Source organism: Misgurnus anguillicaudatus, chromosome 2 (assembly GCF_027580225.2).
Source record: "Misgurnus anguillicaudatus chromosome 2, ASM2758022v2, whole genome shotgun sequence".
Taxonomy (NCBI): Eukaryota; Metazoa; Chordata; class Actinopteri; order Cypriniformes; family Cobitidae; genus Misgurnus; species Misgurnus anguillicaudatus.
The window spans coordinates 23,747,102-23,774,549 of NC_073338.2; the positions used below are offsets into that span (position 1 = coordinate 23,747,102).

A 27,448-nucleotide genomic window follows, 5' to 3' on the forward strand; every position below is an offset into this window, starting at 1 on the left:
ATTCATTCATTATTTCATTTATATTACTTGTTTAAGTTATTTAATTGTAAAAACGATTCGGGGCCCCAAGCAGCCGCTTAGTTCGCTTATGCCTTGGGCTGGCCCTGTACATACACACGCGCGCGCGCACACGGGTACACACACGGGTATATTTAGAAGTTTTATTTAAGATTGTTATGATATTGGGACTATTTCTCCACCCGCTCCTTCAGCTCTGAAGTTCAAATTCGCATGCAGTCCGGTTATAACAAATGTAAAAGATATGAAACATCACTCAACAGCGATATCAATTAAGTGCAATCCTAAAATATGATTTAAAACATAACCCTTTCATTGTTAAGTATGAGAAATTAAAATGAATTCAATCACGTTTAAACACCACAGAGATATCAGAGCCAGCAGTCGATTTCTGATGCGCTTGCCGAGGCAAGGCTGCGCTGGGCGGGGTGTGAGCGCTTAAGTGTCTGTGATTTTCTGGAGCTCATATGGAGCTCATCTATGTCCGAAAGTGTCCGAGCACATTTTTAAATAGACGCTATCTTTATTAACCGACCGCATATTTAAACTTTAAGCACATACATTCAGGCCTGAACAACTCTTAAAATTACATTTTGTGACCAAATAACAGTAATATTATGAGCATTTTGTTGTCAGGAAACATAGCTGTCATAAGTCCACATATTTACCTGATTTGTCTTAATTAGTTCAGTCAACACAATCCATTCTGAATGTTGACTGGATTTGAAAATAACCATTAATTTAATATTTAAAACACAGATTTATCTAGACTTAAAATAATATGTCTTCTCAACTAGCTCAAACAAAAAACTTGGTTTAACTTATATATTTTTGCCCGTCCAACATTTCATTAGTTGGATTTTTTACAGTGTACCCCTCCCTGGGTCACGGCGCAAACTCTTTCTTTTTCAATCACTGTGCAAAGAGACTTAGATTACTCTGCAGATTTTGGACATATACAATTTATGCATCATTTAAAACGTTAAAGTGTCTTGTCTTTTTGTGTGTGTGTGTGTGTGTGTGTGTGTGTGTGTGTGTGTGTGTGTGTGTGTGTGTGTGTACCTGGTAATTATCACGTTGTGGGGACCAATTGTCCCCACAAAGATAGGAATACCAGTGTTTTTGTGACCTTGTGGGGACATTTTGATGTCCCCTTGAGGAAACAAGCTTATAAATCAAACAGAATGATGTTTCTTGAAAATGTGAAGTACAAGAAAGTTTTCTGTGATGGTTGGGGTTAGGGAATGGGGTAGGTTAGGGGAATAGAATATACAGTTTGTATGGTATAAAATGCATTACGTCTATGGAATGTCCCCACAAAACATGGAAACCAGAATGTGTGTTTGTGTGTGTGTGTTCACTCCAAATAAAAACTGAATGTTATGCTTTTCGCAAATTAAAAAATAAACATGCCCGCGTTCTGTTTTCTTTTTCTTTTAGAAACGCGTCAGAAAAATGTATTGTAACTTAACGGATAGGCTTGTCATACAAGGATAAATGTCTACATAATGCTTGGAATGTCTTCTTTTAAATGATACAAGTGAAATCGTACATTGCTAATACTACATGATTTCAGCGTAGTATAGCTGGAATGTTTATTAGGCCTAATTGTATTATGGACTGAATAAAGTCTAAGATTTGCATTTCTTTTCATAACAAACCACAACACCATGTTTTTATTCTTGAGGCGATCTTTATAGGCTATGATTATTAGTTCAAAGTAGACCAGATTGCCAATTTGAACTTGAAAGCACGAAGCGCATCATACCCACCAAAGCGCGCGTGCACAGCCAGGGCAAAACGACTTTGTATTCGCGTCTTTTTGGCTTAAAATGCGCATATGTCAAAATAACTGTCTTAGTTATTTCAAAGTAAACAATTGGTTTTGCATTCGGTCTTATAATAAGCCTAACCTCGTGAAGTATGTTATTAAAGTTAATTAAAAAAATAATTAAATAATTAATTAATTTAACAAAAGAAGAAAAGAAAGTCACTCACTGCTCCTGACTAACTGTAACTGCGTGAAAAAGATGAATCCATATTTACTTTAAGATTACTTTTTGGCCAAAAATCCTTCGTATTGAGCTCTGATATTTTAAGGTTTAAGTTTAAGGTTTATCATTGATAAACTTTTACTGAAGGTTACTGCTCTGCAGATCACTTTACCTATGTCTTCTTTTAAAAACTCACTTGCCCCTCCCATCCATAAAGTACAGCTGAGCCTATTGCTACATAGTAGGGTTTCGATTTTCTGGCTGGGCCGGGCCGTTGATTAAGCATACTTTATAGATATATGGCAAATATTATATATAGATATTTAGGCCAAAGTAATAAATGTGTCCAAAAAGTTACACAAATTACAAAATGATTTGTGTTTTTAAATTCTAACATGGAAACTTTATTGACATCACTTGAGTTAGGTGATTAGTGGACCTTTCAATTCATGGGTTTCATTTAATTCTATTTTTTACATGTAATATTTGTTAATGTAATTTGTATCTTAAGTTTTGTTTCAGTTTGCCATGCCTCCTGGCACGGCGGTGTCAAAATAAGTTATTTTTGGACTTTAAAATTCAAACATCATATCCTAAATTGTCGGAATATATTCCATATTCATTTTGATTTATAGATGTTTAACATTAAATATTAACATTAAAAAACACTTTTAAATATTTTTTGAAAAAATGACGAACTAGAAAATCGTTTCCTGAACCTATAGCTTAGCTTGGACACCTTTTTGCATTGGAATAGGCCTAAAATATCAAAATAGGCCAACATATTTTGTTTAAAATATATTCTAAAACCATGTTAAATTATTTTAGAGCCTTCTCCTATAGGCCGTCCACACTCCACAGTTCATTCTTGTTCATTCGTGTTATTATAGCAGGTATTAATTAAAATGTTTATTTTTATTTTTGTTTCACTCAAAATCCCTCCATGTTGTGTTGGAAGGTATAATATGTGAAAAAGGGACGAAAGAAAATGTTTATTTTTATGTTTATAATTGTTTTTTTATAAGTTCAATGCACATCGCGATTGTGACATAATCGTCGTGCCAGCGCTTTCTCGCTTCAGTCCGCATGTGTTCTGAGAGTGAGATTATGGCTGCGTCTGAAAACTCAAGGCAGCTGACTTGTTGCCTCGCTGCCTCATGAGGCAATGGCGTCGGTGGCATCAAGGCAACTAAGAGAAAGGCTTTCGGACACACTTCAAAGGCAGCGTGTTTGGAATATAAACAGAGAGCGCCTTTGTGATAATTAATCACATATTTGAAAACTACAATACTAATTTCTCGCTAGAAATGCAATTAAAAGTGAAAATATACATTTATTTGCACTTAATTTGTGCTCCAGTTGCTTCCTTGGCCGCCGTTTTATTTTTTCGAACTCGACCAAGCTTGACCAATCACATTCTCATTGTATGCCCACGCATAGAATTGTGGGACAGGACAATGTAGGTATCTCAGGAGACAGGAAGTAAACCTAACTTTGAATTCGGACATGACTTGATGCCTTCCTGCCTTGGAAAGCTGCCGCAGAAGGCAGCAATTTAGAGTTTTCGGACGCAGCCTATGTGTTTTAGTCACTACGGCTAATAAAGTGTTATAAAAGCAAGAAAACACTAAATTAATTTATCTATGTTTAGTTTTGAATATGTAGATGTTTTAGATTTTAGTCTTAAAGTTGAAGCATTGAAAGGCATCCATGACCTTGCTGGGCATCAAGAGCAAGTGAGAACACTCTATTTAGCAAGGGAGAGGTTATTTTGGCCTAAGATAGAGCAGGACATGAAGTCTTATGTAAAATGTTGTCAAAGATGCATTCTTGCCAAGTCACCTGAACCATCTGCTACAGCCCCCTTGGAGAATATCAGAACCTCAGCATCCATGGAGCTGGTTTGCGTCGACTAATGGAGTCATAAGATCATAAACAGAACTCTGTTGATGTGTTTGTGGTCACAGACCACTTTACAAAATTAGCCCATGCATTTCCATGTGCCAACCAGACAGCCAAGAAGCTATGGGACCATGTTTTCTGTGTCTATGGCTTTCCTGAACGCATACAGACTGATCAGGGTGCTAATTTTAAGAGTGGTTTAATTGCAGAGTTGCTTAAATTGTCAGGAGTTTCAAAATCTAATACATTAGCCTATTACTACCCTTATTTTCTAGCTCATCTAGAGTTAAATATTTGATTTTTACAGTTTTGGAATCCATTCAGCCAATCCCTGGGTCTGGCAGTACCACTTTTAGCATAGCTTAGCATAATACATTGAATCTGATTGGACCATTGGCATTGCGCTGAAAAATAACGAAAAGAATATTTAAAACTTGACTCTTCTGTAGTTACATCGTGTACTAGGACGACGGAAAATTAAAAGTTGCAATCATCACATAGTTTATTAATTAATGCAGTGTAGCGTGAAGTTGCAATGAATTGTGTGGGTAATATCAGCCATAGAGTGCATAGATCTGGAATTCAAATTTGCACCTGCGTACTACAACAGACTGCGACTTTTCGACAGACTGTGATTTGAAGTGTAATTTTAAATAGCATCATGACTGTAATGATTGTATGTCTATAATGAATTTAATCACATGCTAGACAAAAAAAAAAACGTATTTAAAATGCTACTTAACATTTATTATATTGTCATTGTTAGCACTACACTGACGCTTATTAAATATGACAAATAACTCTCTTTATGTAAGTGGAAAGACTCATAAATAAATCTGGCGGTTTATGTCGAATATTAGCCTTTGTGGTAGCCACAGGAAATGAAGTTAGACCATTAGATAGTAACATGTTACCTTTTAACTGCAACATCCTATAAGCATCTCGTAAGTAATGCTCTGGTTATCGAGTTAACTGAAAGAAAAAACGCTGAAGTAAATGAAATATAATTAGAGAAAATTATACAATATCACAATTATATTGCAATTTCATAAAACATTGTAAAGCGAGATTTAAATTGGATTTTCAGCATCCATACGCTTATGTTTTCTTCAATTCTAAGTGGGCTGTAAGTGTTATTAGATGGAGGAAAGCCAGCTAGTTACATCAGAACAATACTAAATCTTATGTTTATGGCCAAACCCCCCTCCCATCGTTTCTCTTTCTCAGTGAAACAATGTAATCTGATAACCTAAAGACACATCTCTCCACACTATAAAAACCCACTCACTAATAGCAAAAAAGCCACACATCAAGCCAATACAGAAGAGATACTGAATGGGTAAGAATGGATCAAACATCTGATTTTATCCTCTCTTCTTTTAAAATATCTTTGATGCTTTGATCTCTTTCTTTAAATAACTAATGTTTTTGTGTTGCAGGATGACTAAAACAACGTGCAGAAATGGCACTCGTCAACAAGTCCAGACAGTCCTTTGACTGTGTAATGGATGGGGATGACAGCAGCCACATACACACAAATGTATTTGAGGTATTCTGCAACTTCGAATTAACTTTTCTTAAAGTTTGTCTGACTTTTTATCTAAGTTCAGAAATTGTATTATCATTACTTTGTGTTTTATTAATGTTTTTCTGGTCTATATTGTGTATCAGTGTGTGCGTATGTTGTGAATCAAGTTGTTCCTCATGACTGAATTAAACTGTCGCATGTGCAATAAGGTTTAAATGTCTTTTAAATATCAACACTATCACAGACTTTGTATGTGCAAATCTTTTTACATTAGTGCATATATATATGTGTGCATGCTTTTTTATTTATGAATACTTTTATATGAGATATTATATGTATATATTGTTATATTGATTAAAACTATTTGACTAACTAAAATATTTTATTCAGTACTTAGTCTCAGTCATTGCTTGCATGTACTTGTTTTATGGAATGACTGGATCCTGTTTTTTTTTTTTTTGAGTGGGCTTTGGAAGGAAACACAGATGCTCTGGAGAAGCACGCCAAGTACCTTGACATACGTGACCCTAGCGGTGCCAGCCCACTACACTATGCTGCATCCAGGGGACATTTTTGTGCCATCAAACTTATTGTGCAGATCACCGGACAACAAGGTGATGACAGTTTTGATATTTGTTGCTGTCATCTAGATCTGCTAAGAAAGAAAAGTAATGCAGAATGTGAATCAGGTTAGGTCTGCCATACATTTATTCAATCTGTTATATGATGTGTGACTACAAGCAGCCAAGCTAAAAAGAAAAGTGTAAGAACGAAATAAATAAATAAAGTAAAAAAAGATAGAATGATAGAAATATACAGATGTGAATGTTTGACCCTGCAGAGATGAATATCAGGGATGAGGACGGCAATACACCATTGCATTGGGCTGTACAGAGGGACCAGGCACGGAGCTGCGCTGTGTTGCTGAACCTGGGAGCCGATCCGAACATCCTCAATAACAGCCACCAGTCACCACTACATCTAGCTGTTAGCCTAGGCAATAATGCACTGGTAGAAGTGAGTCCTTAGGTCTTTTATCAACTTTTTTTTAGGTTGGGATCATTATTTTAAGAAACATTTGCACTAACTGTCTCAATAAAAAAATAAATAATTGTTTTGTATCCACAAAGCAACTTGTCCTGCATAAACAAACTGATGTGAACCTGGAAGGGGACCTGGGAAACACGCCTCTTATATTAGCTGCTTGTTTGAATAACCATGTGGCTCTAGGCATTTTGGTAAGATGATGCTGGATTACCAGAAAACACCAAGAAATATTCCCTTGATTTTTAATAAAACTTATTCTTTTTTAAACTTAAAGGGCACTTTGAGCACACCATTATTTTTATTTTAAAGAAGTAAACCATTTAATTAAGCAGATTATTATCATCATTATTATTAATATTATTGCTGTTATTATTATTATTATTGATGTTATTATTATTATTATTATTAATATTATATGTGGTTACTGGATGTGAAATAGATATGATTATGACAAATAAAAAGTAAAAATATGAAGATAAAATATATATTGTTTATTATTATACTGTAATGTGATGCATTAAAATCAAGGCATTAGGCTTATTGTAAAGTATTATAACTTTATTATTACTGATATTTTATGCTTTAGTGCACACATGGTGCAAAACTGTGTCGTCAAAACAAACTCGGGCATTTCCCTATTCATTCTGCCGCGTTTTTTGGAGCTAAGAAATCAGTGGAGGTAATTCTTCAGAAAGGTGAGATGTTACTTTACTGACTGTACTGTGTATTTTCAGCAAGTACCATCCTACCAGCCTTGTATTTCTCTTTCTTTTGATTTTAAAGGGGAAGAAGCTGGTATTTCCATCGATGCCCATATAAACTACGTGGATAAATCCTGCAGTAGTCCACTCCACCTGGCTGTACGTGGAGGAAATCTTGAAATAATTAAACTCTGCATTGCATACGGAGCAAAGATTGATCAGCAGCAGGTAAGGAAAAACCATTACATCATCAATACACGGTTAGACTTAACTGTAATTTCTACAGTTACTTACCACCAAATGCCCAGTAAAATCCATCATTTTCTTTTACAGTTCATTACTGTGCATTGCATTATGGGTATTAACATTTAATTTACAGTGATTTACTGTATGTTTTGAATTTTCGGTAAACTGCTGTAAAACAACAGCAGTACACTGTAAAAAATGTCTGTAGAAATTACAGTATTAATGGGTATTACTGGCAACTAGCTGCCAGTAACTTACTGTAGATTTTACATTGATGTTATTTACTGGCAACATTTTGTTCAACGTTAAATGAACATGAAACATTTTTTGACTTTAGCTTCTACAGTAAGTTACTGGCAACCAGCTGCAAAATTACAGCAAATTTTTTAGAGTGTAGTGCTACTGTAGTTGAATAAAATAGTGTTATAAAAGCATATAAAAATAAAATATATCTATGAAATGAAATACATTTTATTTGTTATGCTTTTAGCAGTGAAACACATTTCAAAATGTGAATTGTTTTTCAGCAGTGTAAATAATTTATTGAGAATTGTAGATAAAAACAAGAAAGGGATTATGGATTATGGATAAATGCTTGACCGTCAGATTTGAATATGACCTCAAGACTTCAGGTAGTACTGTGGTAGTGTTATGGCTTTATAACATGGGCGACCTGGGTTCGATTCCCCTTCAAGGTAAATTTTTTTTAAACTAGGTTACAGTAAGGGTATTATACTGTAAAATGGATGCGGTAAAGGCATCATATTGTAAAATACATGTACAGTTATGGTACTGTAATGGTGGCAGTTACAGTAACTCACTGGCAACACATTGCCAGTGAGTTACCACAAAAAGTCTAATACAAACTCAAGTTACCAACGTTAAATTACCACATTTCTCTCTTTCACAGTGTGATAAGTCAACCGCTCTCCATTTTGCATGCAGTCAGGGTGCCATTGAGGCTGTAAGAGTCATGCTGTCGGCTTACAGTAAAGTGGATGAACTTATAAACATCACTGATGGAGCCCACCAGACACCTCTACACAAGTACAATAGCTTTACATTTGCTGTCTGAAGAATTACAGCAAACAAAGCTGTATATCTGACCTTTTCCTTTTTATTTACAGAGCGGCAATTTTTGATCATTTTGAACTCTCCGAGTACCTCATTTCACAGGTATGACTGATAAGTGAACACACTGTATGCACGTACATCATGACAGTCATCATAAACTTGTGTACTGTTCTTCAAGGGTGCTGATATTGACTTTGTTGACTGCAAAGGCCATTCACCCCTTCTACTGGCAACAAGTTGTGGAGCATGGAGAACTGTTAATCTGCTCATATCGCATGGTGAACTGCTTAAATGAATATCATTAAAAATAATAACTTTCACAATAGATAATTTCATGGTGTCTTATCTTTTTTAAAAAGATAAAAACGGTAATAATTAGCATGTGGGTTCGTGTTTTAGGGGCTGATCTGAAGAAGAAAGATAAATCTGGATGCAATTTTTTGCATCTCGCAATTTTGCAACCCAGGGGTCTGAAAAACCTGCCCACAGAGGTACTGCAGGTAAAAAAATACACTGGTTTTCATCGGATTGCATTATCTGAGGGATGTTAAAATTAAGTCTTTGCTGCCATCTACTGTTTAAAGTTGACAAGCATATCTCAATCCGAAGGATGCAGCCTCTGAAGGTCGTATTTCTTGGCTGCCTACGTCATCATCAAGACAGTATTATTTCAGTCTTATTTAATTAACCAATATAAAGTTGACTATTATTTTTAGTTAATCGTAAATTGTTGTAATATGCGTATAACTTGTGAATGTAATGCTCAGTTAACTGAAATAAACCAGAAAAAATGTTGAATGCTCCTTAATTTGTAAGTTGCTTCCGATAAATGTGTCGGCCAAATGCCATATTTAGATGTAAAATGAAGTTGTTTCGGTTTGTCCACAGCATGAGAGTGTAAGAGAGCTCTTGAATGATGAGGATATGGAGGGCTGTACTCCTCTTCATTATGCCTGTAGACTGGGAATACCGGAGAGTGTGAAGAATATCTTGGGATTAGAGGTCTCACTGGATCAAAAGTGCAAACAAAAGAAATCTGCACTTCATTTTGCAGCTGAGTAAGTCAGTTAACTGATAATATGAGGAAGTTCAATCTTAACATTCATAGCGCAGCTACAATGAACCGTAATAGGCCTACTTCTAGTAATGAGTGTTTATTTGTGTGTAGATATGGAAGGATCAACACATGCCACAGGCTTCTGGAGATGATGACAGACACCAGACTGTTGAATGAAGGGGATGAGAACGGACTGACCCCGCTGCACCTGGCGTCCCGTAGCGGTCACGTTAAAGTTGTCGAACTTCTTCTCCGCAAGGGGGCGTTGTTTCACAGGTCATTATTTTGCACACTTCATATCTACACATTACTTTTGTCCAGTAGCGTAAATGTTCATAATGTATTAGCTGGTATTAAAAAATTTTTTTAGACCGTGCATGTTGTCTTTTACACATGGTTGTTGTTCATGTGCCTATAGTTTAGTCAAATGCCCTGCTAGAGTCTCAACTGAGCAACACTAAATGTGCATATTTGATTTGTGTACTGTGTGTGTAGTGATTACAGAGGATGGTCGTGTCTGCATCATGCTGCATCTGAAGGATACACACAGACCATGGACACTTTGCTGGCATCTAACATTAAACTTCTGGACACAACTGATGGAGATGGGGTAAAATAGCCCAATTTACTCAGTTATCATTACAGAATCTTCTGTATAAGTCGTGTTCACTTTAAAAACATGCACACAATCTGTCTAGACTCAGTTGTGGTAAAACCTGATTTAATGGTCACAGTGTTGCGTGTTACTAGATACTAAGTACTTAGTTACTGTAATTTAATTACTTATCCTCGAAAAAGTAAAGTAAGGGATTACTCTTATTTTCATTACTTAATTAAATTACAGTTACTTCTGATGTAATTGAAATAAATACTGTGTATGGACTGTAGAACAATTATATAACAAAAATATATAAAACAATATATAATACAATTTAACATCAACATTTAAATGGGGACATTTCACAAGACTTTTTAAAGATGTAAAATAAATTTTTGGTGTCCCCAGAGTACCTATGTGAGGTTCTAGCTCAATATATCATAGAGATCATTTATTATAACATGTTAAAATTGCCACTTTGTAGGTGTAAGCAAAAATTTTCCATTTTGGGTGTGTCCTTTAAATGCAAATGAGTTGATCTCTGCACTAAATGGCAGTGCCGTGGTTGAATAGTGCAGATGAAGGGGCTGTATTACCCCCTTCTGACATCACAATGGGAGCCAAATTTCAATAACCTATTTTTTCACATGCTTGCAGAGAATGGTTTACCAAAACCAAAAAAAAAGTCACTGGGTTGAACTTTTTCACATTTTCTAGGTTGATAGAAGCACTGGGGACCCAATTACAGCACTTGGAAAAAGTCAGATTTTCAATATATGTCCCTTTTAAAGTCTAATGTTAAATGCATGTTTTTATGTATTGATCTCACTTTAAATACTTTGGTGAGTTAATAAGAATAATAGTAACACTCTAGTGTAGTTTTCAATTCTCACAATTAATTGGTTGGTTGGCATTAATATTACTGAGATATTGACTGATTATTAATACTTAAAAAGCACATATTAATACTCATATGAATTAATTCTGCAAAAGCTTATTTTACATCCTTAATCCTACCCAATTCCTACCTTTACTTAAACTTAACAACTACTTTACTTAAGTTTTATTTATTTAAGTATTAATAAGCGGTAATAAGGAGTATATTGAGGCAAATGTAGTTAATAGTTAGTTAATAGTTTAAAAACTGTGACCAGAATAATGTATGTACTTTTATATTATTTATGTGAGCTGTTTTAAGCCTTTGTATCATTTACTAATAAGATTTAGAAAGTAATTAGTAATTAATTACTTTTTGGAGAGAGTAATTTGTAACGTAATTTAATTACATGATTGAAGATTCAATTAAATTTTATTTATATAGCTTTTCACAATTGTTTAATTGTTTCAAAGCAGCTTGACATTAATAGATGACGCAAAATCGATGGACAACATAAGCAGCGGAATACAGCAGCTAAGATTAAACCATACTAGCGAGCGTATTAATAATGTAACGTATAGAAGTGGGTGCTAAGTTAATGTTAGCGGATTCCCTACAGGGCTTGAATAAAAAACCTAGGAGAAAAAAACTCCTGGCTTTTTTTAGTTAGGAGGGGAAAGTCTTATTATATTATATGATAGGCAGAGCCGGACAGTAACGGAGTACATTTACTTGAGTACAGTACTTAAGTACAATTTTGAGGGATCTGTACTTTACTCGAGTATTATTTTTGGGGAGTACTCATGACTTTACTCAAGTACATTTGAGAGGCAAATATTGTACTCTTTACTCCACTACATTTCTATCCATAACCGTGAGTACCTGTTACTTCTTCTAAAAAAAAGGAAAAAAGAAAAATCTCAGAAACCCTCTATTTGTTGTTTCCCTTTTCTCAAACGTGATTGGATTGTGCAGGCGCCACTTATTGGGACAGCCTATCAGCTATCAACTTCAGCTTTCCGCCAAAGTCCCAATAGTCAGATTTAGATTAGATAAGAAACCATGGACGAAACAATGGATGAAGACACAGCAGGTCCATCGTGGGAAAGTGACAACCCGTTGCTCCACTTCGCCAGACTATTTTAATTTTCTAAACAAGTTAATGATAGTTTTAACTTTACTGGTGATCCTGGATTATTGTTGTTCAAAATGAATTACTCTTCAAAACATCACACTTTTACTTGATCTGGACAAACTCAGCATCACAAGACAGGTTTAAGACTCCAGCTTCGACATTTGACCACTGTTTATGATTAAACTGGTTTGCAGTAACATTAATTTCTTAATTTATGCCAGGAGTGCAAAATAATTAATCTGTAACGTTCGTTGTTTTGAATAGAAATCATCACTCATAAAACATTCATTCTCGTCTTCTCCGGTTTGTTTGTATTCAAATACATAAAATATACAGAATCCGCCAGGGCTATTAGTACAATGGTGCGCATATTTGGAGAAATAATGATTAATTATCACATGTTAGTAAAATATTTAGGCTTACAGAATAAGATTTCTATTAATATTCCACTGAATTATGCGATCTGAAGAGCTCAAAGAGCGAACGGAGTGAGATGTGAGTCTCCTCTTTCTGATTCGTGTCAGATTTGACCTCTATCATTTGCTGTACAGCTGTCAATCATCTCACGTGGTTCAATGTGCACTGTGGCAGTAGTAATGCTAAATTTAAAAATGTACTCTTGATACTCAAGTACTCTTAAAAACAAGTACTTTTTACTTTTACTTGAGTAGACATCTGAATGCAGTACTTTTACTTGTACTTGAGTAAAATTTAGCAAGGGGTAACTTTACTCTTACTCAAGTAATGAAGCTGTGTACTCTGTCCGCCTCTGATGATAGGTACGATTGTATACAATTTTATGGGAAATTTACCCAGTTACTAGTTATTAATTACATTTTTGAGTAATTTACTGGATGCACAACTGCTTATTAATTAGCGAATTCATATTGTCTAATAATTGATCAAAGTACTAAAACGTGACCCTGTCTGTGAAATCCAGGTTAAAATCCATAATCTAATAATGAGATTTTGCATGACCTTACTCAGTCAATATTAAAGATATCAAGGTCACAGAATGTTCTTTGCATTATGATTTCATATAGAAAACTGACAATCACAAAAAATGACTTTAGCTGGGTTTTCAAAGTCAGGTTTTATTTGATAAATCCAAGACTTTTAGTGTGGTCTCAGATATTTGGACTCAAATTTTAAATAAAGAGATGTATGCAAACAATAAGAAATAAGTTTATCTTGTATTGATTATTACTGTATGTCTGAATATTGATCCTTCTATCAGAACACAGCTTTACATCTGGCAGCCAGGGCAGGACATGTGGCTGCAGTAAGACTGCTGTTATACAGAGGAGCCAAGATTATCCTGAACAAGAGTGACGCTTCTTTCCTTCACGAGGCTGTACATCATGGGAGGACGGAGGTTACTGATGCTGTGATCGAGAGTGATAGGTCAGCTTTGTTTTAAGATTTTACCAGCTTTTTCCAGTGTCTTTGTTGATTTCAGCTTTGTTTATCACAGGTGTGAGGAGGCTATGACAACATATAAACCAAATTCAGGAAAACGCTGCATCGTTATGGACTTGATTGAGTTTCTCCCAGAATCCTTTAAAGTGAGTTTCCTTCACTGTTCTTCCAAAATTAAATCAAAGATTCTTAGAAGAACCATTTTTATACCTTTATATAAACTAAGGAACCTTTAATCACTAATAAAACCTTTGTGAAACAGAAAGGTTTTGTATGAAACCATTCATCTAGTGATGGCTCTTTTATGGCATCATGAAGCACCTTAATTTTTAACAGTGTAGGTACTGACAGAGCATTGCATATATTGTCCCCAGCATCTTCTAGACACATGCATAATGGAGGCAGAGGAAGATGTAAACTCCTGCAATTACTTTGTAAGTTTCCTCGTAATAACTTCTGTTGTACCCACCTGTGAATTTTCCTTAAACTCTTTTACCGTTTATTCTTTTCTATTCACAGATTGAATACAATTTCAGGTGGCTTCAGCATCCACTGCAAAAGTCTAAAAAGGAAAGTGGGACAAGAGACGGCACCTACAAACCTCTCCATGCACTAAACGTTTGTACTTCCCAATATGATAGATTGATACTGTGTCACTTTTGAATTTGGCCATGTTTCGAGAATTTGTCTCTCCGCAGGCTATGGTTCATTTTAATCGTGTCAGCTTGCTGACCCATCCAGTCTGCAAGAAATATTTAGAGATGAAATGGTAAGTTTTTATAATCACAATCTAAATGAGACTGAATTTAAGATTTTGAGTTTAAAATATTTCCTAGGAATGCTTATGGCATCAAGGCACATCTCCTTAATATGACTGTGTACGCACTCGGGGTGTTTCCCTTAACATACATCATCGTGAGCTTGAGGCCCACACTAAACACCGTACACAATGTGACATCAGTCAACATGGTCTGCACATCCCTGCACAAGGTATTGTGGTCATGCGTGGCCAAGCCAAAACAATTCATGGAAAGTATACAGTACTGTTTTATGTTGTAGAAACATTTGATGCACTGGTGATTATTTTCTTTGATTAACACAGCAATCCTATTTTACAACAACAAGCATGTTCCTCATTCTCGCTATGAATTTGTATGCAGTTGGAAAGGAGATCCTGCAAATGGTTCATCAGGTTTGTTTACATGCACTTTGCCACCCAAAACATACATTTTGTGAATAACCATATGAAAAGCTAATCGAATGAGACTGTTTCTTACGTTTGAAAGCGAGTGAATTATTTGCGAGACTCATCCAACTACATGGACTGGGCCGCCGCCATCTCCGCCCTGCTGTTTGTGGTGCCGCTTCTGCTGAACACAAAGGGCTCCTGGCACTGGCAGGCTGGCGCGCTGGCCGCTTTGGCCTCTTGGATCAATCTCCTCCTTTATCTCCAGCGGTATTCATCTGTTATTTATATGATTTTTGTAATCCACAAGCTGTCAAAATATAAAAAATCCTTTTTTTTGTAGGTTTGAACGAATTGGTATATACGTGGTAATGTTTCGAGAGATCTCCAGCACACTGCTAAGCATTATCGTGCTGTTTTTCTACTTGATATTGGCATTTGCTTTGTCCTTTTATGCCTTGATGATCGAACAGGTGGGTCATCACAAACAACTCTTAATGCACTACACTCTCAGAAAAAAGTACAAAAGTTGTCACTGGGACGGGATCTTTAAAAAAGATCCTAATATGTACAATTTTGGTACAGATATGTACCTTAAAGGTACTTTTTGAAAAGGTACCACCCCAGTGAGAACTTTTGTACCTTTTTGTACCTATATTTTTCAGAGTCATTCTTTATATTTTTCCACATTTTAAACATTTTAAATACTCATCGAAACTGTATAACACAAATGTATCTATAAAAATAATGTTGTGACTAAGTGTCTAAAATAAATTAAAACTGTTATATTCAAAGTAGTCACCCTTTGCCAAGAAGTTGATATATATATATATATATATATAAATATACAATTTTATACAGTATTATTTAAATAAGTCTTTTACACAGGAACTCAAATGCTTAAAAATGTATCTTTATTTTACAGCGACACTTCAGTAGGATGTTCCTTTCGCTGATGCAGACCTTTGTCATGATGGTAGGAGAAATCAACTACCAGGACAATTTCCTGAAACCCTTCCTGCAGGGAACTCTTCCATTCCCGAACTTGACGCTGGCAATGTTTGTTTGGTTCGTCTTACTTGTACCCATTCTTCTCATGAACCTACTGGTAAGTCCTACAGGAATTTGATATGAAACCCCAACATACCAGTCATTCATACATACCATCACCATTAACTTTAGATTGGTTTGGCTGTCGGTGACATCGCGGAGGTTCAGACAAATGCTTGCTTGAAGCGTATTGCAATGCAGGTACCTATTATTTTTTCTCCTAAGGAGTACAAAGTTCCTCTCTCAAAATCAGCATTGCTCCACAAGCACTCATACTTAACTCCACAGATTGAACTTCACACTAATCTGGAGGAGAGGCTTCCCTACTGGTTTATGAAGAGGGTGGACCAGATCTCGGTTAAGGAATTCCCAAACAGATGCTTCAGAGGAAAGGTAGTTATGCCTTAGTTTAGTTATGCTGTACACCTAATGTGATCCTAATACATAATGTGTTTTTAAACAGAAAAAGTGGTTTTTCTTTGGGAATAAAGTGAAGAGGGTCAGGACTCGTCTTAGTCCCACAACACCTCAGTGCACTCCGGTAGAACGAGAGCTTACCAAACAGAAATACAGGTAATGTTAACTGCCCTGTCAGGGATTAATACATTGTTTCAGCAGCACAAACAGTTGTGCGTTTACTTCCTGATTAAAACGTGTACCTTGAATGCATCGGAAGTCGTTTTGAAAAAATGTGTCCACCAAGTGGGTGATTCTCACGAAATCCAGACTTAAAAGGTGTCCAGCATCAAATTGTTTTTTAAAAAGCCATTGAAGCTATTTTTTTTGCACATATAAGATTAAGGTTTGAACTTACTATAAACATTATTTTTAGAGGATTTAAAAAATATTTCCTATAAATTATTTACTTTGTTTAGATGATCATTATAAAAAGTGATCATTACCGCAACATGATATTACATTAAATATATGCATTTACAAACTCATGTTACTAGGTACTATGACAAAAAAAATTCAACTTTTATATGGAGAGAAAAAATAAGAACTGCTTACCTGGTAGCCATCTTGAGTGTCACAGTCAATTATGTCCCTTCCAATAATTTGTTTTTAAATGTTAGTTCATTGAGGGCTTAAACAATGATTGAAAATTGTTGCGGAGGATGAGAAAATAGGTCTGGACACATTTATATTCCTTATTATTGTCTCTACATTTACCAATCATCACCAAACATCTCATGTTTCTTTACTGTAAATGTTTATATAGTTTAGTATAACATGCACTGAAGCTTTTTATTTTTTAGATTTTTTTATTATAAATATTTCCATTTCGAAGAACCCAAATCTAGTCGTGGACACGTTGCGGTGATGAAACTTTTCCCCATAAATGTGGAAAAAACAACAAAATTGGTTTGTATGGTCTCATTTGAAATCATGTGCAAAATAGTACATGAAGAGATGTTTGTAACTGTGTTTGATACTCTTACTTTGCATTTACTTTTTTATCACAATGTTTCATGACCTCATACGTCTAATTTCGCGAGAATCACCCAAATTTATAACTGAAGTTTCACAATGATGGTATGTCCTTGATTCTTTTGATTGTTTTGAGATCGTACAACTGAAGCCCATCATTAATCTCATTATCCCAAATGTTGTTGTTCATCAGGCTGAAGGAGATAGCAGACATTTTGGAAAAACAACACAACCTGCTGAAGCTCGTAGTGCAAAAGATGGAGATCAGCTCAGAGGCTGAAGACCACGATGGCCCGCCAGTCTTTCAAGAGCTGAAAGAGAAACTCCTCACTAGAAGCAAATGGGGACCTCTGCTCAGGGCGGTTACTGCGAAAAGGAAATGAGTTTGCATCTTGCGTCACGTGTTAAGGTGGAAAAAGTTATCAAGTTTTTATTGACAGGACTTGCATTTACACGTGGTATTGTGTGGCTTATATTTTTCAGTATTAACTTGCTTGGGCACAACATTAAGGTCAAAACCAAAAACAAGCAAACCTTTACCGCATTTATTATTATACTAGTTGAAATTTAAGGCCTGCTTTATATAACTGAATGAGCACTGATTCTGTCATAACAAAACAATAAAATGGCAAACGCTTAGTTGCACACACCTGCATGAAAACTCATTGCTATTTTCTAATAAGGTCACAGTTTTTCAGAGCAGTGATTTGAATTAATTATGGATTATTAGCAAGGTAAACATTTAAAATAAAAATAAAACACAACAAAACAGAATGGTAAATTGGTTAAGGTGAACATGAATATCTACAGCTAAAATATATCAGTACAGATTAGCTCAGATGCAGAGATAATCTTAGGATTCTTTGGCCTTTTTGGTCTCTCCTTTTACTGTCATTTTCTTCCTCTTGAATCCAGTTTGCTCTGTTGGGATACACAACTTTTAATATCAAAGGAGGTCATTCTAGAGCTCAAGACATATTACACAAAACATCAGCTTCTGACCTTTGCCTGTCGTTTTATTTTGCTCCTCTCTTTGAGCGGACTGTCTTGAAGAATGTGAGGAGGTGGAGGAAGAAGAAGAGTTAGGGAGCTCCCTTCTCTGTCTGTGACCATCCAGCATGTTTACATCCTGGGCATTTCCTAGAGAAAGGGGTGTGGTTTAGTAAGAAGGGGAAGAGCACCTGCATATATGGTTTTCGGAGGCAATATTACAATTTCCATTACCCGTCAGTTTTCACCTGTTTTGATGATTAGAGATGCATTTAGAGAGCACAAACAAAATCATAAAGCTTGTTAGTACAAAGCCATGCATTCAGGTAGAACTGCAGCCAAATTTAACACTTGAGTTGAAGGACATTAAGACATTAAATGGAATATAGATAAGAAAATGTTTAGGTACTTTAACATGTACTTTTCAATGCTCTATAAAATTTTACTTTGCAGGAATACCTTAAAATGCAGATGAGTTGTTATATAATGCTTAACAGATTGGATGTTAAATGTTATTTAATTGTTGTGTATTAAAAGCAAGAATGTTAATAAAAGTTGCAATAATGCATCAGCCATTTCCTGATGTGTTTTACGTTTAAAGTATAAATACATACGAAACATAAATTGATTCTTTTCATTCTTTGGAGTTTTACTGAATTGAGAGGTCAGACAAGATGTCTTTAAACCAGATTTTGCAAAAACTGAAACATATTTAGTTTTGCTTTACTACTCTAACAAATGCATGCATTTGGAAAAAACACAATTATTTTTTTAGTTGACTAAAAGACTACAAGCATTGTTAGTCTGAGCAACCCCGTGACAACACGCTTCCCAATAGATGGATTTGAAGGAAAAGCAAAAATCACTCTCTGTAAAAGCAACACTACACAGACCACAAAGCTGCCACATCCCCAAAAAGGATGAAACTCATTTATTTAGGTTCAAATTCTTTTACAAAGTACACAAAGTTCCTTGAAATATAGCAGTCATAACATTAACTCTGATTCTCATCAGGTTATTTAGTAAAGACATTAGAACTATAAACAACATTTTTGTTGTTGTACATGCAATAATAATAATGAACAAAACAATTAAATTAATAATAATAATAATAATAATAATAAAAAATTGCATATCAGTACAATAAATCTAGCGTTCTACCAGCATTTACACAGATTATATTATTAGACAAGTTAAACTAATTAGACAAGTTGCCATAAGGTTTGAACAGCAAGTAACGTATTCCAATTCAACACACTCAGTTGGGTAACTCATGCACAATTGCACAAAAGTTCTCATTTACCTTCCAGCCCCATAAGCGCTATTCTAAAGCCAATGTGCATTCATGAGGATACTGCAACACAACAACGTGCTTGCGGGAAAAAAGTGATCTCACATTATGGTCCCAAATATACAAGTAAAAAACAAAACGTACCCTGCGCAAAATACTGACAGTCTTATTTATAAATATAGTAACAAAACTGCTAGGAAAAACAACCATAAAATTATAAACGGAGAAAAACAAAAACAAACCAACCAACCAACAAACAGGCAGGCAGGAAAACGAAATGTACAGACATCGGAACGACAGTACTAACATTGTTTATTAAGCTCAAGTTTGTGCTGAAACGGCTCCGTTAGCTTACTTGTGCTCCAATCGCAGGAGTTGTTCCTTACCATTTATGGTTAGAGACTTTAACTGTCCGTCTTCTTCCACTTCTATCCGTTCCTGACCGTTCTCAATGATTCTACGGACACAAATAAACAGCGCATCTATGAATTACAAATACACCGCTTTGTTACTTAAACCATGGACTCGTAAATGGTGCTTACCTTTTCGTAGTGACTTTCCTGCCGTTGATGAATTTAGTAGATGTTGACACAGAGCGGAAGCTACCCATGCCGCCGCCGCCACCGCCGCCTCCCCCTCCACCAAACGAGGTTGAGGAGAAAGAAGTAAAGCCACCTCCTCCCATATGGCCAAATGGAGTGAAACCTAAAGTAGAAATAATTCCAATAACTTATATCAGGAACAAATGATTCCCATTGGTGGATACTATTATAAGTGTGAAACATGCAAGCAGCCGACCTGCGTCAAAAGATGAAAATCCTCCCCCGAAAGGTGGGAATCCCCCAAAGCCTCCGAAGAAAGACCCGCCTGTTCGGCTCCTACTCATGCCCCTCTGGTGCCTTCGAGGGCCACCAAAAAAGTCATTGCCAAATGGATCTCCACCTGGAAGTCCAAAAAAAAAAAAAAGATATTTGTAAATTGTCTTTAGGTAGTTATGCATTGAATGTATCATATCAATTCTTAAGACTCAACAAAAAAAACTGATTTTAACATTAACATGCATCGTTTTCATGGTCAACACACATAGACACTAACCAAAGAAGTCTGCGAATGGATCTCGTCCACCGAAAAATTCCCTAAAGACATCCTCTGGATTGCGGAATGTGAATGTTCCAAAGTGGTCTCCGTTAAAGTGTGTTCCTCCACCTCCTGTGTGACAGGTTCAAACATCACGATGAATAAAATAAACTAATGCTTTGTAATCACCACAACTGATAATCGCCATCATAATAAAATGTATGATTGCATGTAAATTACCTCCGCTTCCATTTAATCCTTCTTTACCATATCGATCATACAAGTTCCTCTTGTTTGCTGAAGGATTGTAAAAGAAACATAACTTTATTTCATTTACTAAAAACACAAAATATAAAGGGTGCACACCATGGACAGTACTACATAACATGTAAACTATCGAGGTATACAGTATTATAAGACCATCTGACTTAATGTAGGACACCTGTTGGCTTTATAATCTGAATAAATTGGCCAACTCATGCATGCATCAGCTCTGAATCACACCTGGAAAACCCCAGATGTATGTGGCTGTGCATAATGATTAATTTTTTTTTTTTTAAAGCTACCAGAAAGACCATATTAGCTATAACCTATAAACTCCGCCCTTCTGCAGGAGGGTCTTAAAGGTACGTAGTCTGAAAAAGGCGGATAAGATGGGTACAGTAGGTGTATAACGGCACACCAAATGATTTAGACAAGGTGGTTTATTTACATCACAGTGAATCCAATTTAGCAAAAAGAAGAATGAAACAAGATTTACTTTAAATTATTAATTGTAAGACCATCTTACCATCTGAAAGGACTTCATAAGCCTCTGAAAGTTCTTTAAATTTTTTTTCGGCCTCCTCCTTATTATCTGGGTTCTTATCTGGATGCCACCTGAGAGCTAGTTTCCTGTAACTATGAAGAAAAAGTATGATGATAGTACTATGCAGGGAGAAATACGTAAAAAAAATTTTAACACAACTGAAACTTTATTTTTGAGCTGTTTGGAATGAAAGCACAATGTCAAATAGCTTGCGTTTTAGGGGTGTAACAATAACAAAGTAAAAATAAAAATTACGCTTACGCTTTTTTGATGTCATCTGGAGAAGCATTTCTCTGCACCCCTAAAATCTGGTAATATTCCACCATGGCTTCAGAGGGCCACCAACTTCAATGGCTGGTTAACCAAAATGGGAATAAACAAAAACAATCATGACAAGTTTAAAATTAGGACATTTGAAAATTTGAAATGTGCTTCTCCCTAAACATGGAGGATTAATTAGTAAATACGTTGTCATTTTAACAAATTAATATACAAATTAGAGAACATTTGAGCAAATGTGTGACATCAAAGTACCGCAAAAGCGAAGTGCTGTCAAATCACTCTCACGGTACTTTGATGTCATAAAATTCTCTGTCTGCGCAATGCCACAAAAATTCAAAAACTTAGGGGCAGTTTTCCAAAAAGGGCAGGGCTCAATGCAAATATTTTTTTATACTGGCCCAATTGGGCCAGTGGTTCAGGTTTTCACTTGCCCTGCCAAAATTTTCACTGGCCCCAATAAAAAAACGTCAGTGTCACATATTTAAAAATAATAATTCAAAAGTCAAATATAATTGTATACATATTCAACAGACATGTTCCAACTTAAAAAAGGCTCCCAACTTTTCTGCTTTACCTGTAAACTGACAGCAAACTTTGCAAAGTATTGCATTGTTTCTTTCATTGTGTTTTACCCAAGTAAATGTCTGCTTCACAGATGTTAAATAATATAAATTGATTAAAATATATTGATGAAAAATATTTTAGTGACTGAGGGTGAAGCACTGACCCGATCGGGCAAGTGGCAATACTTTTTACTGGCCCGAATGTCTCTCACCCTTGCCCCGGGTCACCGGGCAGTCCTTTGTGTTGAGCCCTGCATGGCTTAGATTAATCCAGGACTATTATATTAGGACATTTAAGTACTTTTTTTTTTACAAACAAACCTTACAAAGAACAATACTGGGGTGCATTTTGAGACTAAACAATAGTACTGATATATGTCAAGATATGTCAGTGCAAATGTTGTTAAATGAAGGCAGCTCAAATATGCATTTTAGTCTGGGACTAGGATAAGCCCCGTAAGGAATGTTATCTTACAATATGACAACATGTAGCCGAGGTTCCGGACTACTGCGTTTTTAAAAAGCAGCAGCAGAAACATAGGAGGCTGGCATAATGTGGTTTTATTCCTTGTTGTCGTCTTCACTCGCACATCTAAAATAACACAACAAACTTACTTCTGGCGCAACAACGTCTGACGTGACGGTTTTACGTGTTGTGTGAACGTGAAATAAGTAAAAATGGGGTGCACCGATATATTGGCTGATGATGATGCTTGCTATGTTTCTGTATGAATTACAGTGAAAAGCTGCTACATCCAGTAGCCAGAGGGCGCTCTCATGCAGAAACTCACTATGCGCTATAGACGAAGAACCATTACAGACGCAGCTATGACACGCAGCTCCAGGAAAAGGCTTAAGGATATATTTATATTGCTGTTCTTCAAACCTTTTCAGGTATTTTCATGATAATAAAGAATATGTTTAATAATTTTGTTTGACGAGTGTTCCTTTTTCAAATGCATGTTATAAACGACTCAAACTAACAGTGATTTCACATCGATAAGGACTTACTGATCAAAAGCCGTAGTACATGAAATAGCTGTGAATAATATCGGCTATGCTATTCAGAATAGTTATCAGCCACGTATTATACGTGTATATCAACATTAATCGGTGCACCCTTAGTAAAAAGCTACGCCAAATTCGATTCGCTTAAAATGGATTTGTAAAAATGGGATTTCATGTGGGGTTTTTTTGCCGTTCACACTTGCTAAATATTAAAAATCAGATTTGAACTGACAGTGTAAACAAGATCTATGAATTCCTAAATAAAATGAAGAGATGGAAAAGCTTCTAAATGCCACCTCTGTCAAAAATAATATAATGATATTAACCGAATGCTCGAACACATATTTTACGTTCATCAAATACTTTTGCTTCAAATCTGCTTAATTCCGGCTTCAGGTCATTCAGAAATACCCGTTTATTGGCAGAATTCACATCTGAGCTCTTCATATATTAACAATAAACACAATGTGCTCATGACTGGCAACAGGAAAATCTGGTGACTGTCTGTGATTATGTAAATAATAGCAGCATCTGATGCCTCTATTTAGTCTTTTAGTGATCAGATTCGGCTCAGCTCTCATTCGTGTGCCAAACTCCTTTAGGGGAATAACTGCATGAAATATAGCTTTACTTTCTCACAGCTTATCTCTTAGCGAGTGTTGCTGCTAAGTAACGTTATACATATGCAAGATAATGGATATCACATACTCGCATACACTTCTTATTGTATCATCATTTAAAAGTATGCACTTAATTAAACACGTAAATTAAAGCAGAAAATGTATTGCTGCAAAACATAGCATCGTTGATCGGTGCAGTGGGGACACGAGTACGTGTATTTACACACTGAATTGCAGCCAGGCTTTGTCAACAAGCTAGACAAAAACTAACGTTGCCTTTTACGATTCACATTTATAATGTTAAACGTTATCCCCATTACATGTTAACATTACACGTTTTTATACGGAAACCACAACCGATATTTATATCTCGACCTGGCACCCTTGTTGTTTTTCAGATGAGCTAGCCAGCTAGCAACACGGCTAACAGCTGGCAAACATGGATTACTGTTATCTCACAATAAAACCTCGGCTCGCGCGACAACACACTTAGGGGTTTACATACCTTGTGTTTAATTCCCAGAGTCAGTCGTGATGTCTTTGGTCGAGTAATGTCAGGCTGTGGGACGATGCGTTTAGTGACAAGGAACGATGTGTCCGGAAATAACGCGAATCTTTTAGTTTTTGTGAAGATTGACGTCATATCCTGTTTAAGGTATTTCATGCATTCGCGCCTTCGGCTCCAGTTAATATAGGGCGAAATAAATCTGTCAGTACATTAGATTACACACCTTAGATTCGTACAAACGCCCTTTAATAAGTCGTAAAATAGTAATCTATGTGAGTTTTATGCCACTTTATGAAAACTACTGGCGGTTGTTTTATGTTTCATTATCACACAGCGCTCTTTTAATAGGTCCTTCGTGACAGAGGTCTGTTATCCTTTGATAACTCACCCATCATCCGGGTACTTCAGGTACTATTGCTGGTACTAATGTTCAATGAATCACTCTTCCCATGTCAAATTTTGCTATATATATAAACTATTTCAGATACCCTAGAACTCTCTCTTTCAAGTGATCAGGGATCCGATGCAAACCTAATGTATCATTTATATTGGCAGAAAGAATGCAAATACAGAAAAATATTAACTTTTAAATAAGTTTATTTTCTCATTATCTGTTCCGTTATTCGCGATATACTGGCGCCCCCTGTTGGCGGATCGTTGAGTTGCGCATGTGTAGAAGGTTCAAGCAATTAAGCAATTACCTACTGTGCAGTTCCCACTACAAAACCAGACAATACTTGAAAAGTTAATTTAACGTTTTCTGTATAGTAATGATAATAAGTAGCAGTATATAATGTATCAGCCACAATACCAGACAGATTTTCAGTTTTATGCTCAGAAACATGCTTTGCCACTTTTCGTAGTCAATATTTAAAGATTATTTCAGTATTCAAAGACTTGCATTTGTAAACTGTTTTATTAAAAACACAATATTAAACAACAGAACTTATAATACAAGAGGGGACTTCCGATAGAAACATGTGTTGGTATTAAGGCTCTTGTTGATATTCATCTGTTTCAAACTAAGTATGTTAGCAATTCAACAGCAAGTGCTATTTCCAGACTCATAATTTATAGAGTCCAAATTCAGCAAGTGTGTCAACACAGTTTCAAATACAAATTACAATGGTGAGCTTCTCTTTGCACTAAACCTGGTATTAAGTGCCAGAGAGATGCTATTAGGATACTATTTTTTTTAGCATTTACTTCTTGCAATAATCATCCATGAAGTTGTTTCAATGTCATTTATTAACAATTTGTATAATAACTTTGACAACAAACTTCTATGTGATTATAAAGTTGAGATGTTTTAAGATGATATTTAGGCAATCGACTTAGGGGCCCTGTGTCAGGGCTGGAGCAGAGGAAGCATAACTCAAGTCTCTTTTTTTATGTGTGTGCTCTGTTTTTGATTCTTGTAGCTGTTTCTGCAACTGACCATTCATCTACAGTATAAATGACTAAGAAAACAAGGAAGGGCTGCTTCATGTTAGCTACACATTCGGGTATTAGGGGTTATTAAAGGTGCCCTGCTGTGCTGGATGCAGAAGCTTGGTCTCACATGATTTCTTAATAACCAATGTAATTAAGTGTGTAACAATTTGGCTTATGGATAGCTTTAAACGTCTTGTCATATTATAAAAGAGGCTCTGAAAGGTGACTTCTGTTAAAGAAAATATATCGCCTGGCAGTGAACTTTGAGCTTTATCATTTTACAGGTATTATTTATGCTATTAGCAACATTACAAACTAACTAGGGTTTAAAAAATGGGATCAGAAAGAACGTGACCTTTAACAATCTCATTTATTTCTATTTTTATTTAACCTAAGCATCTGAGACTTAAATTCTGATTCTGAAATGAAACATAACACAACTGAGAACTCCTTCAAATCTCTTGAGCTATAGCAACAACTGAGCAATAACATTTTCCTCTGGGATATGCTTATGAATTCTTCATGAAATAATAAACAAATGTGGGTAGTGAGCATCCCGACTTTTCATACAGTGTCTATTTAGGCATTTATCTGAATACCTGACAAGTTTGTTGTTTAACGTGTTGAGACAATCCTAGAAAAAAACCTTAGCCTGCCATGGACACTCCTGTTTTTTACTTCTGTCTCAATTGTCCCCATTATCAATTGTGATGATAATGTCTAATTGTATCAGTGGTTACTGAATATACAGTTCATGAGGAGGCAGAATTAAAGTCATCTTGAGAATTCTCTGCTTCGACATATAATCATGAGAAATGCAAAGTGCATTGCATACCTTCCTGTGATCACTCTGTATGCTGTAGAGATAGCAAATCATTCCATTATAATACAGTATATTGCTTGGTGAGAGATAAACATCGGCACATCAATGATTACTTGGAAATATAGCATCACACATCAATTCACAGCTGCTGGGAAAGTGAAGTTTATTAAATCTTAACTGTGTATTGCACAGTAGAGGTTGGAGGCCAATTTCATTGGCTTTTTAGTCATTTACACCTTAACACTTGCACTACTTCAGCTCACCACTTGAGGGCTTCACAAGACCTCAGACATCAGTCTGGCACATTTTAATCGGCTCAAAGCTCACCTAAGATTGGCTGATTTTAGCACATTCTGATAGACAGTATAAAGTCCCAGTTAATACTATGTTTCTGTGGCTTTTACAATTTAATAAAAAAATGTCATCACCCACAATTACATCAGCTATTGGAAATAAACAGTACTGTAAACTTTGCTCTACTTAAAGTGAACTTTGTGTTGCATTGACACATTCATTAAAACCAGCAGTTTATTTTAATAAGGCTTTAATAACAACATGAAGGGGCGGTTTGTCGGACAGGGATTAGACTAGTCCTAGACTAAAATGAATGTAAAAGCTGTCCAAACTGAAAACAACTTGCACTGAAATATCATAAAATACATCAGTGCCCTTTGTTTTGTTTTTAATTTGATTGTTAAAACTAGTTATAATTCCTAATTAAACTAAGGCCTAGTCCTGGCTTAAGATAATCAACTTTAAAAAGAGGACGCTTGCTCTGACC

The 27,448-nt window shown here is 35.7% G+C and overlaps 2 protein-coding genes across 5 annotated transcripts; one reads left to right on the plus strand and one right to left on the minus strand.

The window, feature by feature from the left end:
- Positions 1-5,351: 5,351 nt before the first annotated feature.
- trpa1a (transient receptor potential cation channel, subfamily A, member 1a) lies at positions 5,352-17,646 on the plus strand. 3 transcript variants are annotated; one of them, XM_055202028.2, is made up of 27 exons: positions 5,352-5,463; positions 5,906-6,131; positions 6,284-6,459; positions 6,573-6,680; positions 7,076-7,184; positions 7,273-7,418; positions 8,347-8,483; positions 8,564-8,612; positions 8,689-8,788; positions 8,910-9,010; positions 9,399-9,568; positions 9,679-9,843; positions 10,063-10,177; positions 13,415-13,581; positions 13,652-13,742; positions 13,971-14,030; positions 14,116-14,214; positions 14,295-14,365; positions 14,433-14,586; positions 14,699-14,788; positions 14,883-15,052; positions 15,126-15,255; positions 15,708-15,890; positions 15,965-16,033; positions 16,121-16,225; positions 16,296-16,405; positions 17,457-17,646. In XM_055202028.2, exons 1-27 carry the CDS (start codon positions 5,377-5,379, stop codon positions 17,644-17,646), a joined length of 3,378 nt encoding a protein of 1,125 aa, XP_055058003.2. In that variant the 5' UTR covers positions 5,352-5,376. The 3 variants fall into 3 exon arrangements, with proteins under 3 accessions (XP_055058003.2, XP_055058000.2, XP_055058001.2); XM_055202025.2 differs by having other exon boundaries at positions 15,965-16,225; XM_055202026.2 differs by having other exon boundaries at positions 5,906-6,056; positions 15,965-16,225.
- A 21-nt stretch (positions 17,647-17,667) lies between these two features.
- On the minus strand, positions 17,668-24,567 carry dnajb6a (DnaJ heat shock protein family (Hsp40) member B6a). Of its 2 annotated transcripts, XM_055202035.2 has the most exons (10): positions 24,408-24,567; positions 21,691-21,783; positions 21,412-21,521; positions 20,862-20,918; positions 20,640-20,753; positions 20,343-20,486; positions 20,087-20,249; positions 19,931-20,001; positions 18,266-18,403; positions 17,668-18,184 (listed from the first exon to the last, which is right to left on the minus strand). In XM_055202035.2, the coding sequence occupies exons 2-10, from the start codon at positions 21,753-21,755 to the stop codon at positions 18,117-18,119; spliced, it is 930 nt and encodes a 309-aa protein (XP_055058010.1). In that variant the 5' UTR covers positions 21,756-21,783; positions 24,408-24,567; the 3' UTR covers positions 17,668-18,116. The 2 variants fall into 2 exon arrangements, with proteins under 2 accessions (XP_055058010.1, XP_055058011.1); XM_055202036.2 differs by lacking the exons at positions 17,668-18,184; positions 18,266-18,403 and having other exon boundaries at positions 19,155-20,001.
- Between the last annotated feature and the right edge of the window lie 2,881 nt (positions 24,568-27,448).